This window comes from Vanellus vanellus (genome assembly GCF_965231255.1).
Source record: "Vanellus vanellus genome assembly, chromosome: Z".
NCBI lineage: Eukaryota > Metazoa > Chordata > Aves > Charadriiformes > Charadriidae > Vanellus > Vanellus vanellus.
Window position 1 is genome coordinate 23,242,228 of NC_138908.1, and position 17,369 is coordinate 23,259,596.

The 17,369-nt window shown below is 39.9% G+C and overlaps 1 protein-coding gene across 1 annotated transcript in view; it reads left to right on the forward strand.

The window, feature by feature from the left end:
* The window catches only part of EPB41L4A (erythrocyte membrane protein band 4.1 like 4A), a gene marked incomplete at its 5' end in the record, with an annotated part of 139,382 nt that overhangs the window by 94,992 nt on the left and 27,021 nt on the right, over positions 1-17,369 (forward strand). Inside the window, 3 exons of the mRNA XM_082497205.1 lie at positions 420-497; positions 4,100-4,212; positions 13,506-13,587. Coding sequence (XP_082353331.1) covers positions 420-497; positions 4,100-4,212; positions 13,506-13,587 — 273 coding nt within the window. The remainder of the gene's footprint in view (positions 1-419; positions 498-4,099; positions 4,213-13,505; positions 13,588-17,369) is intronic.

The following is a 17,369-nucleotide window of genomic DNA, read 5'->3' on the forward strand; positions in this document are numbered from 1 at the left end:
CTAAAAGAGGTGTGCAAGGGTGTCACGCTAGGAACTGGCTGATAGGATGCTTCGGATTGTCTTTAGCAGTGCTGTAAATGCGTAAGCTCAGAATCCCTCCTGCAGTCTCATTACTGTGGCAAGGCATTTTTCCCTGCTCCTGTGAAATATGAAGTGAAAGGCTGCTGTTGCCAGCAGTTTACAGTAGACACTGAAATAAAGAGGTGTGTAATCAAAAGAGGAGGCATAAACATGTGGCTTTGTGGAGCTCTCAATGCCGTAAGAGTCTTCCTGGAGGTAGGAATGAAGGGGAACTAGCAGAAAACTATTATTTGTGAAACCTAAAGTTTGTATTTCTCTTCTATTTTCTTGGGAAGGGGGCTGTAATTGAGACCTATCCATGTAACTTACTCTGTTGTTTTATTTCTCAAACTACATAGAGTGCCAGAGAATGAATCAAACTCTCTGTCAAGGAAATTCAGCAAGTTTGGATCCATAGGCTATAAACATCGGTACAGGTGAATTTATTTCATTGTTTAGACTTCAATTAATTCCTTCTTTTCTCCTCTTTTCTTTAAATGGAAGAAAAACCCCACCCAGACTACAGCTCAGAGCAGTTCTGCTGACAAAGCATGAATGAGGGCCAATTTAACAGTCTCCCTTTGGGAATCTGGCAGTTTTGGGACAAATGCGAGTTGTTTCTGATTCTCCAGATCCCCAGAGCTGGCTAAGGCCTGCTGTAGTCCGTAGTGAAAGTGACAGCAGCCATGGCAATGGTTTAAGTCAATATCTCCTTACAAGTCCTGAAATTACGTTCATGTCCTAAAGGGTTTTTCCTGACACCTGGCGAATGCCAAAACGAGGAGGCATGTTGGCTACTGCCTTTCTTCTGGGAATTAGCAAACAGTTGGTGCAAAGAAGCGTATGAAGTCTGTAACTTCTTTACAGCTGCAGTTGAGCTATGACAAGGGCTCTCGATTGGAGAGGTTATGTCTATTCCTGTAGCAGTACTGCTGGCGCAGTGCTGTTGATATAAGAATAAAAATGAGGGCAGATCTGAAGGGAGGTGGGTGTATTTTTTCTAACGAGAATAGCTAGGAAAATTGGATATGCATTCAAGGCTGCAAGCCTTGAAAGATGCAGTAAACTTCATCCTAAGGGTGTACAGGGAGCACTTCATCTCAATTTTAGCCTGAGTTAAGCAAGCAGACAGTGTGACATAAAGGGCAGTTAATACCTTGATACAGAGGAAGATGTGGTGGGGAGAGTGGGTTTAAGATCCTCTAGCTGCTGTACCACAAATGACTAGCATAGTATAGGATGTAGTTAAAATTGTAAGATGTCAGAAACTCAGGTTTTCATGGAGTTTCAATAAAACCTCATGTTTTTAAGTCTTGAAATGACAGGGCCTTTGTCTAGTTGATTAAGGCACTTGATTTGGCAATTGGCAACCACTGTTTTAAATCCAGTTCTGTCACGTTGGCTGAGCAATTTTGAGCCAAATAATTTATAATCTAACATAATTAACAAATGGCAAATTCAAAAACAAACAAACAAACAAACAAAACCAACCAACAAAGTTTTGTTTTTTTTTTCCATGGCCTGCAAATATACCAAGTTTATTTAGGTTTATTTTTGGCTTGTCTATCTATCTCTCATTCCTGTCTGTATTTCCACCATCACTCAAGAAATACATGGATCATAAAGGGTAAGGGTGACAGTCATTACTTAGGCAGGTCTTTGTCACTGCTTCTTAGGAAGACTTTTCTGAACCCAAGAAAACAGTAACCCCCAATTTCTCTAGCAGCTACTGGATTGGAGTTAGTATCTGTGGTAGGTACTAATGGCACTGTGTGATAGTAGCTCTATTACACTTGTCATCAGCCAGTCAGAATTCATAGTCAGGTCTCTGTTACCCTTGGATGTAAGATCTTACTTGTAAGAAGGGTGTTACTGATGGAGGGATGACTATGCCTGAGCCTCATGTAACTGAATCTCAACTGCCTTCAGTCAGGATCACTGGTGTGTTTCTGTCCCATCTTCTTCAACGTATTTCATAATAATATAGGTTATTTGGGGTATCACATTATCTGGCATGATCCAAATTCTTCTTACTGTGGATAATAGGGGAATGATTGTACTACCTTTGGGGTTTCTGTTTGGATCCTGATGCATGTAACCCCATCTGTGAAACCAGATAGGAGTTCAGTGGATTCCTGCCGGAGTACTGTGGGTGAGAGTTTCCTCTGTTGGACCGTTTCAGCAGATTGAAGCAATGCGCTGGTGCTGGGGAGGAGAAAGTTTTCTACTTACCAGGGCCTTCCAATCAATTTTTAAAAAGTACCATGACGCAATTAACTACGTTTGAGTTATTCCTGCTGATGGTGCATTTAAGTTCATCTTCCTTTTTTAATGAGTTTCAAGGGTTATCTGCCATCTGGATTGCCACGTTGGGGTGATAGCCATTACTGACAACTATATTTATAATGTTGGTTTTGTCTGGAACACATGAAAGTATACATTTCTCTGCTAGTATGAAGTGTTCCCTGTTTTGCTTCAGGGATTCCTGGGGGCTCCCACTGACCTAAGTGGATGTTCTAGTAGATGCAGGTTGTGACATCTAGTTGCACTATATTGATTATACAGTGTTAATGATAAATAGTGATAATCAGTTGGTGTCTGGCATGTTAACTCTTGTGTTGGAATTCGGAGCAGCAGTAACTGCATTTTCATGTGCTTCAGGAATCTTCCCTTTGCTTATCCATCAGCTTTGATTTTCTTCTCTCTTTGCCTTTGGTCCCTGTTCTAGCACCAAAAGCAGTGTTGTGTATCTGTATAGCAGAAACTGTAATCCCATTGTTTGACTGTGTATGTAAGGGTACCATAATATTAATTTCCTTATCTTAAGATCAGATTATTTCGTTAATATGTGGAGGTGTTAGTATGAGTGGAAGGTCTCGTCCCCAGTTCTTTTGTTAAAACTGCTTCTGGAATTTGCAAGTCTGTCATGGTAGCCAAACTTAAAAGTTGGGTAGAAGTGTTTTCTGGCTAACTTGGCAGCAAAAATAACATTAAACTGAGTATCAAAAAACAGCATTACTGTGATGTATTGTTATAATTTGTGGTGGTTTTTTTTTTCCCTTTAATTCTTTTACAAATTTTGAGAAGATAAAAATTCTGCAGTGCTGACTACCCCTGTGGGGCTATTGCTGAAAATACAATCGTCCTAGTAGAGTCTATTCGCATGACTTAGAAAATCTATATATGTAATGCCTGTATAGTTGCTTTGCACTTGCTGGTATGATACCTGTTTACTTTGAAGTCATCAAACTGCAGGTGTTTAAGCAACTGGGAGTTGATACTAACAATTACTTCTCTTATGTAGTAAGTTTCCAGAAGCAAACATGGAGTTTTGGGGAGGAAGTTGAGACCTGTTTTACGTTTTTGTTATGAACACTTTATTCTACTTCGTCACGTGGCGAGAAACATTAAAATGAGCATAAAAGAATTTATTTAAACTTAATAGCTTATCTAGACTGTGCAATGAAGAAGAGCCTTACTGTGAACAGGATGGGGACTTATACTCAATTTATTAATCATTTGGGCCTGTGCTAGTGGGTGTACTTTATTACAGTTTGTTTTGCACAGGGTTTTCCATGCCTTTTAGGTTGTCATTCCGCATGGCAGAGCAGTAGCCCCTTACTGACTAGAACTGAACAATGTTAAATATGAGTTTTCCTGAGATAAAAACTTACAGAAATAATTGAGGAAGTAATCAAATTATTTAAGAAAGTCTTAAGTTAGAATTTTCAAGGTTACAAAAGGTCACACCATCTTAGCCTCTTCGTAATAAAGCAGCATTTTGTTTTAGTTGTGTAGCTCCTCCTGAAAATGCCCAATATAGAAGAGATTGACACAATCTGTTGATGATTCTGTGACTAACTGGTTAAAAAAAAAAGTCAGAGTATTGCTGCTTTGTAGGAGAACCAGAGCTGTGATGAGAAGTGAATAGCCAACAAAACATGCTGCCCAAACCCCATGCATTCTTTTCATTCTAAAGGTCCTCTGTTTCTTTGATTATTTTTCCAGCGTTTTCCCATGATTTTGTTTTGTTTTCAAGTGGCAGGACATCTTTGCAAATGACCAGAGACCCTTCTGTGCAGCTCCCACGGCCTGACCAGTGCATTGAAAGGAGTCGCAGCAAGACTTACCCCAAAAGAACACAACAGACCGGTAAGTCCTTCTCTGCTGGGCCTGTGGAGAGACGTCTTCTTTGGTCTTTGGCTCATTTAATTTTCAAGAGGTGACTCGGAACTGCTGCAGTGTCCTCGAGGATCTCTCAGAATGGATTCTCTCTTTTACCTTAGGTCAGTATTCATACCTAACCGTAACTGGATCTAAAAACTCAAGCTTTGTGGGTAAAAGTAAAAGAGATGGTGTGGATCAAACATGATAGAATCCCATGTTTGTAGGTCTAATATAAAGTATGAAAGGAAAGTTTGAAAACAGGCAGTGAGAACATGGGAATTTTTTTTTCAGAAGTCCTGTCACTTGCTAGAGAATTTTATGCGTGTGTGTCTTGGTTGGTATCCCATTGTTCCAGCTGCTTGACCCAAGGCATCTCTCTTGTATATCCTCTTCCAAGTTCAAGGGCAGTATCCTTTTATTTTGATACTAAGTGGAACAGAAGTTAGTGGCTTGCCTTCTGCAATCTGAACGTGCTTCAGATGTGTGAGCTGGGACTCAATTCTGCATGCTGAAGGTGTCAGGGAAAGCTGGAAGTTTTTACAGGTGTTAGAAGAAACATACAGAGTTAAGCACGGAACACAGCAGTCATGGCCAGAATAATGGGTGTTTCCTAAAATCTAGTAATAGAGGCAAAAACCTTTTCTAATGTCAGGGTCCAGTTCTACATGTGATTACATGTGTGTGCTTAGCTTCATCTACGATAGCAGTCACACAGATTTCGGTCAAACTCGTGCACAGAGTTAAGTATATATGTATGTGCGTTAGCAGTTTGAGAAAAAACTTGTCCGGCCTTTAAAAATACAAGCAGGATTCCTCTTTATCGTGGGTTAGTACAGCATTATAAACTTTTGAGAATCCCCATATTTAAAAAGCAAGTAGGTATGTATATCTGGAAACCTCACATGTTTGTTCTGGTTCTGTCTTTGGGCTCAGAAACAAAGCTGGTGTGTTCTGCCTTTTAGCTGCAGTGGGTCTTGAAGTGTAGTGTATTTAAAAGTATTATCCCTGGAAAATACAAGCAGTTTACAATAGTTGTGTTTGTTGTTTTTTTTTTTTTTTTAATAAATTTTATTTTATTGAATTTAGAGTAAGAAGAAAAGGATTGCTTTCTTTCTGATTATTATATCTTTTTGTTGTGTCTGTGGTTGTCAGAGAGTGCCTAAGAGGACAAAAAGCTATTCACTCTTGAACCTAGTGACAGACTTTAGTTCAGCTGGGCTGTCCCAGTCTTAGGGTGGTAGTTCAAGATGATTGGTGTTTTCCACCTCATTAGTCCCCAGTTCAGTTGGGCAGAAAGTTGTGGGGCAGAAAGTTGTGTAGAAGAGGTAAACTTCTCAGCTGAAACTCAGCTTAGTTTAGTTGAAAATAACATTTACCTTAGTGCAGGCCGTGAAAGTCAGTCTATATCGCTTGAAGGGTGTGCGTGTTGTGCTTGTTGATTTTTTTCAGTCTCTTTGACTGGAATTGTGAGGAAAACTGAAACCATCCTGTGGCCTGTTCTGCTGATGTAACATGATGCAGAAGTCTCTGGACAACGCGTGTTTGTTGTTTTGGTGGATTTAAACAATTTGTTTTACTTTAAAATAAAAAGGCTGCTTTTTTGCCATCTTAACTGAAATATACTTGTGTAATCCGTATCACCCATCTGGGTTGTTTTGCTTTTAATTCAAATTAATTGATTAGCCATGTGTTCCAAGTGTGCAGTCATTTTCCACTGGGACAAGTGTATTACCTCAAATGATTTTTAAATTAAATGAATTTATTTCACTTCCCACTTAAAATATGGTCTGAAAGAAGAGAGATATGTCATTCAAATTCCATCTTTCCCTATAAATGAGGATATTGTTTACTCTTTCTTTTTTCATTTAGGTATTCACAATGATAAACTTCTAGTACTATTTCTCTATTTAAATGGGCTTTCAGATGTGGAAAGCAGACTGGTTGTCCTCTATGCATCAGTTACCATACAATCATAGAATCATAGACTAGTTTAGGATGGAAGGGACCTTAGAGATCATCTAGTTCCAACCCCCCTGCCACAGGCAGGGACACCTCCCACTGGACCAGGTTACTCAAAGCCCCATCCACCTGGCCTTGAACAATTACAGGATGGGGCATGCATAACTTCCCTGGGCAACCTGTTCCAGTGTCTCACCACCCTCAGAGTAAAGAATTTCTTCCTAATATCTAATCTAAATCTACCCTCTTTCAGTTTAAAACTGTTACCCCTGTCCTATCACTACACTGCCTGATAAAGAGTCCCTCCCCATCTCTCCTGTAGGCCACTTTGAGGTACTGGAAGGCTGCAATAAGGTGTCCCTGGAACCTTCTCTTCTCCAGGCTGACAGCCCCAATGTTCTCAGTCGGTCTTCGTAGGAAAGATGCTCCAGCCCTCCGATGATCTTCAAGGCCCTTCTTTGGACTCGCTCCAACGGATCGATGTCCTTCTTATGTTGGGGGCTCCAGGGCTAGACACAGTACTCCCCGTAGGGCCTCACAAGAGCAGAGCAGAGGTGGAGAAACACCTCCCTGAACCTGATAGCCACACTTCTTTTGATACAGCCTAGGGTGCGGTTGGCTTTCTGGGTTGCAAGTGCACATTGCTGGCTCATGTTGAGCTTCTCGTCCACCAACACCCCCAAGTCCTTCTCCTCAGGGCTGCTCTCAATCCATTTTCCACCCAGCCTGTATTTGTGCTTGGGATAGCCCCGGCCCACATGCAGGACCTTGCACTTGGCCTTGTTGAACTTTATGAGGTTGGCATGGGCCCACCTCTCCAGCCTGTCCAGGTTCCTCTGGATGGCATCCCTTCCTTCCAGCCTATTGACCACTGCACACAGCTTGATATCATTGGCAAACTTGCTAAGGGTGCACTCAATCCCTCTGTCCGTGTTGCCAACAAAGATGTTGAACAGCACCAGTTCCAGTACTGACCCCTGAGGAACGTCACTCATGTGACCGTCTGTTGCATGTCACTAGGATAAATCCACCCCTTTTCACCTAAACTGGTTCTTAGATATAGCAAAGTCCATTTCACACAATAAATCAAGTCTGTTTGATATATTTTAAGCATTACTTGTTTAAAAATGCTAAGCCAATGTAGATTTTAGTTTTACAGAATACTTTTTATCTCAGAAATGAGCCTGGTGGTGTAAACAGTTTTATGAGTTACTTAAAACTTTCCCTGAGTGAAATGTTTGAGAGAATAGTGTGACTTTTCTTCTTAAAATAAATATTCCTTTTGCATAATGAAATTATGCCGGTGGTTATCATTGATGGCTAGTCCTTTGTTCTTGATTTTGTGTTTCTAGTAGGGTGTAATAAGATCAAATATGCCTCGTTCAACATTTTAAACAGGGTAGTTTTAGTTTGCATGTATTTCTTCTGGTGTTTTCTGCCAAATGCCACTTAAATTAGGTTCCATCTGGATATGTCTTATAATTTAGGTTTTTGGAAGGAAAATAAGAGTTCCTTTTATTCTCACAAAACCCAGTAACAATTTACAAGTAGTTCTTATGCAGTAACTTACTTCCACCTTCTCTGAGCTCAGCATCTTCCTTAAATTGCAAAATTAAGTGCATGAAAAGCTTCCTTTCTGCGGCCAGTTCTATTAGCCGTTCAGGTTTTGTTTGTTATTTTAATCTGTTGGTGCCAGTAGTGGGACCAGCCCCAGCAATGTTTTGGGAGCAATTAGATGAACGCGTACCTACAGATGCATGGCTGTAGCAAGTGCAGCCTGCATTGCCTCCATCATAGAGGTGTGTGTGAAGTGCTAAAGCCTCTAACCTTTGGCATCACATTAAACTGTTTTCCTTTGTTCCTTCTTTTTGTATACATGCTCTGGTGTTATAAGCAGTTACATAGTATGTGGTTTTTGTACTTTTTTTTCTGTCACCTGAAGGTGGAGGTTAGCTACCTTTTGCAGAGCTGAGCAACTGATAATGGTTTTTTGTCTCATTGGTCCATTAAAGTACGCTAAGTCATTAGGACTGCAGCCACTTGGTGAACTCTGAGTTAAGTGTTGCTGTAGGTACCAGGACAATGATAGAAAATATTTACTTTTATGTTTCCAGTAAAAATATTTGTGCTTTAAGGGAGGGATTAGAGGAGATGACACTATGAACAGCGAGAAACTAGCTTTCTTGTATAAAAGCCACTGCCATTGACTGATTTCCCTAACAGGATAGACTGTGTAGACAGTTTCACTTTAGTGTGGCAGATTATTTTCCTCGAATACAGATTACAGTGATTTAAAATGCAGTAATCTCCCTTTTGTCACTTGCTTAATATGTTTCAGTTCTCAGTTGTTCTAGGGTTACTGAAAAAATCGGACCAGGAAACTTCAATGGCTGTGCAATCAATGTTTTTATATTAGTGAATATTTTTTGGGGGGTGGGTATGTTTAGGTTGGCATTCCAGTTGGTGTTTAGTTGGAGAAGGTTTTTTTTGTTTGGTTCTGTAAAGTCTTATATGTGAGATAGGCATAGCTTGTTTAGTTTGTTTATTCTCCCCATTTAATTTCAGCTGAGAGAGTTACAGTTGCATTTTGTTCTGGTTGGCAATCATAAACTCAAACATGGAACAGGATCTCTCATTATTCTGTCATACCCTCCTAGGGCAAGACTGATAACGTTCAGCTTTCGCAACAGTGCATAGGGTGAAAGCGTTCATTATTCTTTTGGCTGAATGCTGCACGTGAAAAGCTCTTTGGGAATGTCCTCTCTGGACAAACATTGATGTGACCAAACCTGTTGCCGTGGGTCTGAGTTTATTCAGCGGTGGAAAACACATTGCTTTGGGTTTATTGTTGTTTGGCAGCCGAGGACTTGTTTTGTCCCTGCCTTGCACACTGGGTAGTTGTGTCAACTAGTGTAAGTAAGTGCTGCCATTCTGAATTAAAAGTCAGGGTGGAGAATTGGGAGTGGGTATTAAAATTACAGTACTGTCTGTATTATAATAGTCCCTAAGCAATCACGGGCAGTCACAGTCCCTTCCCTAACTTACATATTACCACAGACGCCTATCATTACCCTGCATTGCCAGCCTCAGTCATGGCAACTAGAGCTGTTGGTCTGGCGCATTCAGTCGTAAATATTTTCCAAGAAAGTTGTGAGATTGGGTTTGAAAGTTAAATTTTGGAAAATGAATCTTGGGCTAATTTTATCTATTTACTTATTTATTTACTTTGAGCTTTACACTTTAAAGTTTATTTTAGATCCCAGGTTTTGTAAAAGGATGGATGTGACCCCTTCTGCATTTCATGCATGCGAAGTGAGATGCACAAACCCTTGAGGCTACTGGTTTGAAAAGTAGTTTGGAAAATAAACATTACCACAGAGTAGGGTATGCTAGTGTAGACATATGAAAGTCCATTCATTTTTTTTTAAGCTGTTAGTAACACACAGTGCAAAGCATGAGGTCTTACTGCATGTTTTCCTTTTGATCACACTATCTTCTGCTCTCATTAATAGATTTAAATACAAACACTACTTCCAGATAACATCAGTGAAATGGCTTTAGTCGATAAGAAACAGGTATGACAAGCTAATTAGCTTGCCAGACTCCTGAGGTTTAGGACATTTAAGTTTTTGAAAAAGTAAGTCTATTTAAATTGAATGCACAGACGATCATCCAGATGTCTGTAAAGGGGAATTGAAGTGTGTGCATTCACCTTATTGGAAAATTTCAGTGCAGTGAATTCTGACAAACTTATCTGGCAAAAGATAAACAACCAGGAAAACCTACTAGAGTGAGATGTTCAAGATTTCTGGCTATATAAGGTATTTTTGAGAGGCCTATTACTTTGGCATGCAAGAAACAGTGGTATAGATAAGTTATTTCAATGGAGTTAGGGTTTGGACAGATTTTCTGGAGCCTATTCTTTTATATTGGGGGTACTGTATCATACAGAGGTGTATGTTGGTAGAACAGTACTGTAGTTAGTAAAAGATACATGAGGTGGAACATGCTTAAAGACTATTATTACAGTTTCTGTAAGTTTGGGCAGAAAGCTCCTAATTAAGCTAGCTGTTTGTACACAAGAATTGTACAGCAAGAGCTTTTTTTTTGAAAAAGCAAAGCAAATATCTTTGTTGTGGGCAGCAGTGGAGTCAAACATGGTTAATATGAGGTCTTGTCTCAGTAGAAACCTATTATGTATTTCTGAGTGGATTCTGCCTCTGTGTCATTGTCACTGATATGTTCTCTTTTCTTTGTTTTTCCCTCAACTAAGTATGTATTAATATAGTAGAGTGGTAACCAGGGAACTCAACAGAGAGAAGGAGCTGCTTCTTTTTTAAGGATTTAGTAGTACTGGCTGCTACAAAAGCTGAGGTGTCCAACATAGGGTCTGCAGCAGTAGCCTTCATGCAGGGCGCTGAAGGAGTTGCAAAGGCATCATAGACTTTCTGCATGTGGGTGGACTGACTCTGAATCGTATAACCCCCGATCGCCTGGCACCTAGAGATCACTGAGTGTCAGCAGAATGGTAAGGAAGGCTATTGCCAAACATAGCAAAGGATCAGTTCTGGAGGTGGCTATTTCTTTTGTAGCACTTGACCCTCTTTTTCTGGCATTCGTTTCATAGCTATGACGTGTTTTGGAGCATGAGTTCTTACTGCGCCATCAAGTGATGAGTACTCTGAGGTCCTTAATTGGACGCTACCTCACTTACACAGTAATAGATGAGGTACTGAAATTATTTCCTTTGTTTGAAAAAAGTCATATCTTTGCTCATTTCAATACTTCTGTGAGCCAAATTATTATAGTGGGTTATTTTATCTTAAGTATTTGATGGCCTAGGAAAGGCAACCTAAATATATCTGCATGCAAAAAAATATAGTCAGAAACCCTGAGATATCCTTGTAGTTTAACACTTTGATCTACTTCATTTTCATTTCACTATCAGTACCTTCTTTAAAGGTGGGAAATTTCTGCTTCCTGTTCTTATGTGATGTCATCTTTATTTATTTGTGATTTTTGACTGCAGGCTTCCCTCTCTTTTTAGAGGTCAGAGGAAGAATTTTTGCAGTAGTCTTTTATGGCCTTAATGAAGATTGGTGATTCTTTTTCTCATCGTTTTCTCATTCACATTAATTCAAGAAAGTTTTTGTTGAGTAATTCTGTCTTTTTACCAAACAGGTATAGTGTCAGTGTAGCTATTGCTCCATTGTTGAAAACAAAAAATAACTGTATGGGCAGATATGCAGTGCTTCAGAGAGTCTGGAGAGTTGGTTGTCTCTTATTGTATAAAATAGAGGGGTTTTTTTCAGAATTCCAGAACTTTGCTTTCCTTTCTGTCTGTGAATCTGTGCCCATTCTGCATTTCCTTCTTCAGAATATTCCAAATTCTTCCTAGTGCTTATGCTTGCATAAACAACAAAAAGTGCCTTAAAGGAGCAAATACTGTAGCAGACAGAACCCAGGCTGCCCCTCTCCCCTGCCAGGCATTATTCTGAAAAACTAAGTAGTGAAAGGAGTAAATAACATCATTAAAAGTGGCAACCTGGTCTAGTGGGAGGTGTCCCTACCCATAGCAGGGGGGTCGAAACTTAAGGTCCCTTCCAACCTAAACCATTCTATGATTCTGTGGTAAGGTCGAACACGTGAAGGGCTTGGCTGAGCTGCTTAAGCAAAGGCGACTAATTCCACTTGAGACCCTCTGCATAGCATGGGAGGCATCTGCAGAAGACTAACAGATTTAACCTGGGGGAGAGACAATTGATGGCCAGACAAGATGCCTTAGGATATCTCAAGTATTTGTGTTGAAGTAGAGGAAAGTCCAGAGACGTTGTATGTCATAGGGGTGGTATGGAAAGTTGATGAAGACTGGGGAGAAGTTTTTCTCTGAGACTATGAAGTAAGCTTGTAATTCAAAATCTCACCCCAGCTTAATTTAAGACATTACATTTTAGTTTTAGCCAAACAAAAAGGCTTGGAGTTTGTACAACTGTATTAACAACACTATGGTAGTGTTGCTTGTGCCCAGAGGACATAGTATTTCCTTGTTTGTAGTCTTATAGGCTTCAGTCAATCTGTTTTGTTATCTTCAATGAACATGCTCAGAATCCTGTCCATAGCTGATGTAGATCATCAGTGATGTTGCTTTGTTTTTCTACTTAACATCTGTTTCTGGAGGTGGTAACAGTTTTGTAAGAAATAACTGAAATTGCCAATTAGATGGAAAGCAAATGTGTGAAGAAAAATTACAGATTAATATTAATAGCACAGCATGGAAACTAAAATTACAGCACCAATAGGAACAAACCTATCTTGATGATTAATATATTACTACATACCAAGCTGAACAGAACAGTTCTTTTTTTGTTCATGGTACTGAGCTGTATACATCCATAGAGCATAATCTTATCACACCACTTTGACGTTAACCCAGTATGAAATATCCAGATTGCTTTAGCCTTCAGTGCTCCTATATCATGAATACACAAATCTGTTTCTTTGAAGCATGTTACATGGGGGCTCAAAAAAAAGGGAAAGTGCATGTTCCTCCTGCTGCTTCAGGTTCCCTTTCATGGCTCAGGTGGGGACTTAAGTGCCAACAGTGCAAAAGTGCAGGATCAAAATGGAAAGACTATTGGGCAGAAAATTGGAAACCAGGCAGATAACTTTCAAATATTGGCCAAAAGTTTATAACTCGTTGAAACTGATCGTTAGCTGTCTTTGTCAGAGTATTACTCTTCATTGTCTCTCTCTATTTATATGACTAGTTTTCTAATCCATTAATTTACATTTATTTTCCTGGTCATAACTTAGGATATATCAGTGTTGTGTTGCACTGTGTTGCTACATCACTTTGAAATGATTTCTTAGAACAAACATATTCCTCCTGCTTTACCGTCTAATCTAACGATTCTTTTACAGGCCATAGTTATTATATTGGGGATTCCCAAGATTTTTCATAGCCTGTATTCTCACCACAGCTTTCTTCCCATTGGTGGCTGAGCAGGGAATTCCCTTCTGGTGGCAATGGCATAGTATCCTTTTGAGAACAACAGCTTCAAACTCCTCTCTCATGTGGAAGAGTAATGAATGCCCCCCATGTTGAACTTTCTTGTGATGTGGTATAACTAGAAATAAGGATGAGACACAAAAGTGTGATCCTTATACACCCTTAGCAAGTAGAGTGTGCACCAGACATCTTGTGTATCATTCTGTCTCTCATGCTGCACTGTATTCAGTAGGTGATTATGCTGAATAGGTGTGCAAGCGTATATGCTACAGGACTGTTCTGTTTGTGTTTGTTGTTTTTTTTTTTTTAGGATCTAAGAACATGAGCCAGATTACAACAAATGGGGAAAAGGAGGCAACTACCAAAATTATTGCACCTTCCCCTGTGAAAAGGTATGTAGACCAGCAGTTCTCTTCCAGCTTTTAAGAGAATGTGTATTGAATTGGATAGAGGAACACATTTAGTAATCATTGGTATCAGTTTATCCTGCCCTTAAGTTTAGGACCATCTGTTCTTCTTCTGACAAAGATCAGAGAGTGTTGCCCAGTAATTAATTTTAACATAGCCTGATCTTCTAATGAACCTGGAACAGGGGTTCCAGGTGACACAGAGTTTGGAAAGACCACAAATCGGGACAAGTTAATGGGAAGGCAAACAGTCTCAGTTTTAAATAGGCAAAAACCAGGTAATGACCCAAGGGGCGCTGGTCAGGATAGTGCTGTGAAGTCCTATGTGTCTCTGTTCTGGGAGCTGTGGGCTGGCTTGCAGGGCACTCAGGCCATGGGCCTTCTGCCTCTGCACAGGGCAAGCTCTACTTGGGATGAGTGTGCAGGCAAGAGCTGGGCATGGTCTCTCTTCCAGCAGCACTGTTAATCTTGCAGTCCAGTACCCATTACACCGGTAAGTCCAGAACAAAACTCAGGAGTGTTTGTGCCTGATCCTTAGGAGCAGTGAATGGCCAGGGCTCCTCTGGACTTGTGTGGTCTGCTCTGTTTAATTATTAGTACTGAAGTGCGCATCGCTGGTTATTTGGCGTATTAGAGAGAAAGAGGTGAGGCCCAGATTCAGAAGGGATTTATATCCCCACCCTTAATTTTAGGTGGAATTTATGCACCTGAATCAAAAAAGAGTGGTCTGACAAAACAATGAGTCAAAAATTCGGCACCTAACAGCTTTTTTGCTTAGTTGCCTGAATGTCTGTCTCTGCATGCCCAGTAATCCTGACAGTTTTTTTTGAGCTGAGCATCTCTGGCCTTATCTCTCCATTGAAACTGTGGGTTTCACATACTAGGTATCTGGGCTGACCTCTGATTTTTTTTTTATTTTTTATTTTTTTTTTTTGCAGTTTACTGCAAATACTTGGTGGAAAGTTTCCTATTGCCTAATATTTGCCCCAAAATTGCTTCCTCAGTTTGAGGGAAATTGAATCCAATATTCTAGCCCTTAGAAAATACTGATCATGAGTTAAAGGAAGTTTATGATTTTACCACTTGGTCATGCTGTAGCCAGGCCATTGAGCAGGAGGATCCAAACTGGACATAGCCAGGTTCTTTCCATTGGTGCCCAGCAACAGGCACACACTGAAACACAGGAGGTTCCCTCTGAACATCCAGAAACACTTTTTCCCTGTGAGGGTGACCGAGCAGTGTCACAGGTTGCCTAGGGAGGTGGTGGAGTCTCCATCCTTGGAGATAATTCAACAGTCATCTGGGAATGGTCCTCGGCAATCGGCTCTAGGTGAACCTGCTTGAGCAGGGGATTGGACCAGATGACCTCCAGAGGTCCCTTCTGACCCCAACCATTCTGTAATTCTGTGATTTGTTAGCAGAGAGAAAGGTAAAAAGCAAAGATGTACCCTTACTCCATAGTAGAGAGATGATCGTATTGGGAAGGGATAGGAGCACTTCACTACAGCTTGTGCTCCAAATGCTGTGCATACTTTTTTAGTGCTGAACTGCTAGAAAGAAATGGATAGACAGGTTGTAGAGCGAGAGCCAAAATAAGGGGCTCTCAACGTAGCAGCATCAAGGTTTCGGAGTTTAGTTTCTTACCTTGACAGTTTAAAAGCAATTCACAGTCAGATTCTCACTGGATCATGGTTTTAAATAGTTAGTCACTTCCAGCAAAAAAATGTTGGAAGTTGTTTTTGTTGCATGCTTTCTCTTTAGAAATTTATTTGTTTTTCTCTGTGTCTCTGTCTGCACATGTAAAACACCTTTCAGGTCTGCCAGTCTTAGTATGTGTGACAGACAGCACACATAATTTGTGAAGCATTTACAGTCAGTAGTTTACTCCATCCTATGTAATTCTCGCATTAATTGTCAGTCATGCTTGGAAAGCAGCTTTCAGCAGCTCTTACAAGCTGGGTTTTCATAATTTAACATCTCATTCGCTGTTGAGATACATAGTTGGTGGCTTCTGCGTAAGTGGTGTAAATTCAAGGTAAACCATAAAACTCCCAACAACAGTAATCTCACGTGAAATTCAGATCCTAACCTTTTGAAATACTTTGAATGAACTCAACTGCATTCCTGAAGATACTACTAGTATCTGAAGAGCTGCCATGCCCTAGCTCTCTAGCTGTAAAGTGGCGTGTCTGCTCTGAATGAATAATGACTTAGGAATCTAATGCGGTGAACTCACCTCCCCAGGATCATTTCTGTCTCTCCCCTTTTTTAAGATTTGACAACACTATTAAATTTCTTTAAGCCCAACTTCAATCTAATATTGTTCGGTAGTTTATGTTGTGCAAAACCAATTGCTTTTTGCAATACACAACTGAAGCATATTTACCTGAGTTACTTGCTTAGTCTGTTGTAATCACGTATTTTTAAGCCTGGGAATAGATTGTATGCACGTATGAGTCAATGGTTAATGGGTGCAGTATTAAGAAAATGATTTACCTGATAACGTGTAATTTAATTCCTTTTCCTGCTGACATACTGTAGCTTTGTTCACTATGTTCACTATGTGAGAATGAAATTATTAACTCAGTGACCTGTAGTAGCCAAAAGCTGAGGTTAAAAGTGGATTAGTGAGTTAAGTAGCCACAATTCCTTCGTAAAGCTGAGTCTGTCAACTCCTACTCTGGGCAAAGAACTCCTCTGGCTTATGTCCTCCTTTCTTTAAGCATCTGTAAATCCTTTTTTTTTTTTTTGCTCCTGAAGTTGCACTTTGGAAAGATATGTTGGATTAATGCTTGTACTGTGTTGCTGTCAGTAATACTTCTTGAAGAGCTTAGTGGAAATCAATGTGGCTATCTAGTTCTGTATCAGGTGAACTGCCTGTTCATGTAGAAAGCAAGCTCTGGAGATGATGACGCATAAGGAGTTACTGGGGAAGGAATAGAAGAATATGTTACTTTACGAACCTGTGGTCTGTCATGTTTTGAATAATTATTACCCCTGCCCTTGTTGCTCCTATCTTAAAGAAGGTACTGTAGACTTGGAAAAATGGTAGAGAAATATGTTAAAGATAATCAGAAGTATGTAGTGACTCCTATACTGGCAGAGATTAAATAGTCTGTGATTCTTTCACTTGAAAAAGAGATGACACAGTAGTTAAAAAAAATTATGGGGTGGAGTTTGTGATTAGGGGACCATCATTCATAGGGCTTTTTTTCTTTCTATAAGCGCAGAACTAGTGAGGAACACAGGATGGAAGTTTTGAACCAAGTGGAAGTTTTGAAACAAAATAAAATAATTGTTTGTGACATAGTTAAATACTGGAGCATGCTGCTGCTAGGCACTATTTATGCCAAAAATTTAAAAATGTTCAAGAGGTGTTTAAGTAAATCCATGGAAGAAAGTTACATCAAGAGCTATCTAAAATAAAAAGCAGATAAAGCCTTTAGTTCAATAGTCTATTAACTGCATATTGTGAAAGACTGTGGGAGCATATTGTATATTTGCCCTATTGTTTGACATTTTGCCTAAGCATCTGTTCTTGTTTATTCTGAGACAAGACTGACCTTTTTCTGACTCAGTGCAGCCATAATTATGAGCTTGTAGAACTGATTTTTCAGATTATTTTTTTTCCTTCCAGTCTCTCTAGGAGAGATTCTTCAACGTAGCAGCTGTTTGCCTCTTTCACACAGCAGGCAAATAGGTATATGCCAGGGTGGGTCTCTGTCACGACTGTATGCCTTTAAGATTAGCTTTTAAGAGGTGAGGGA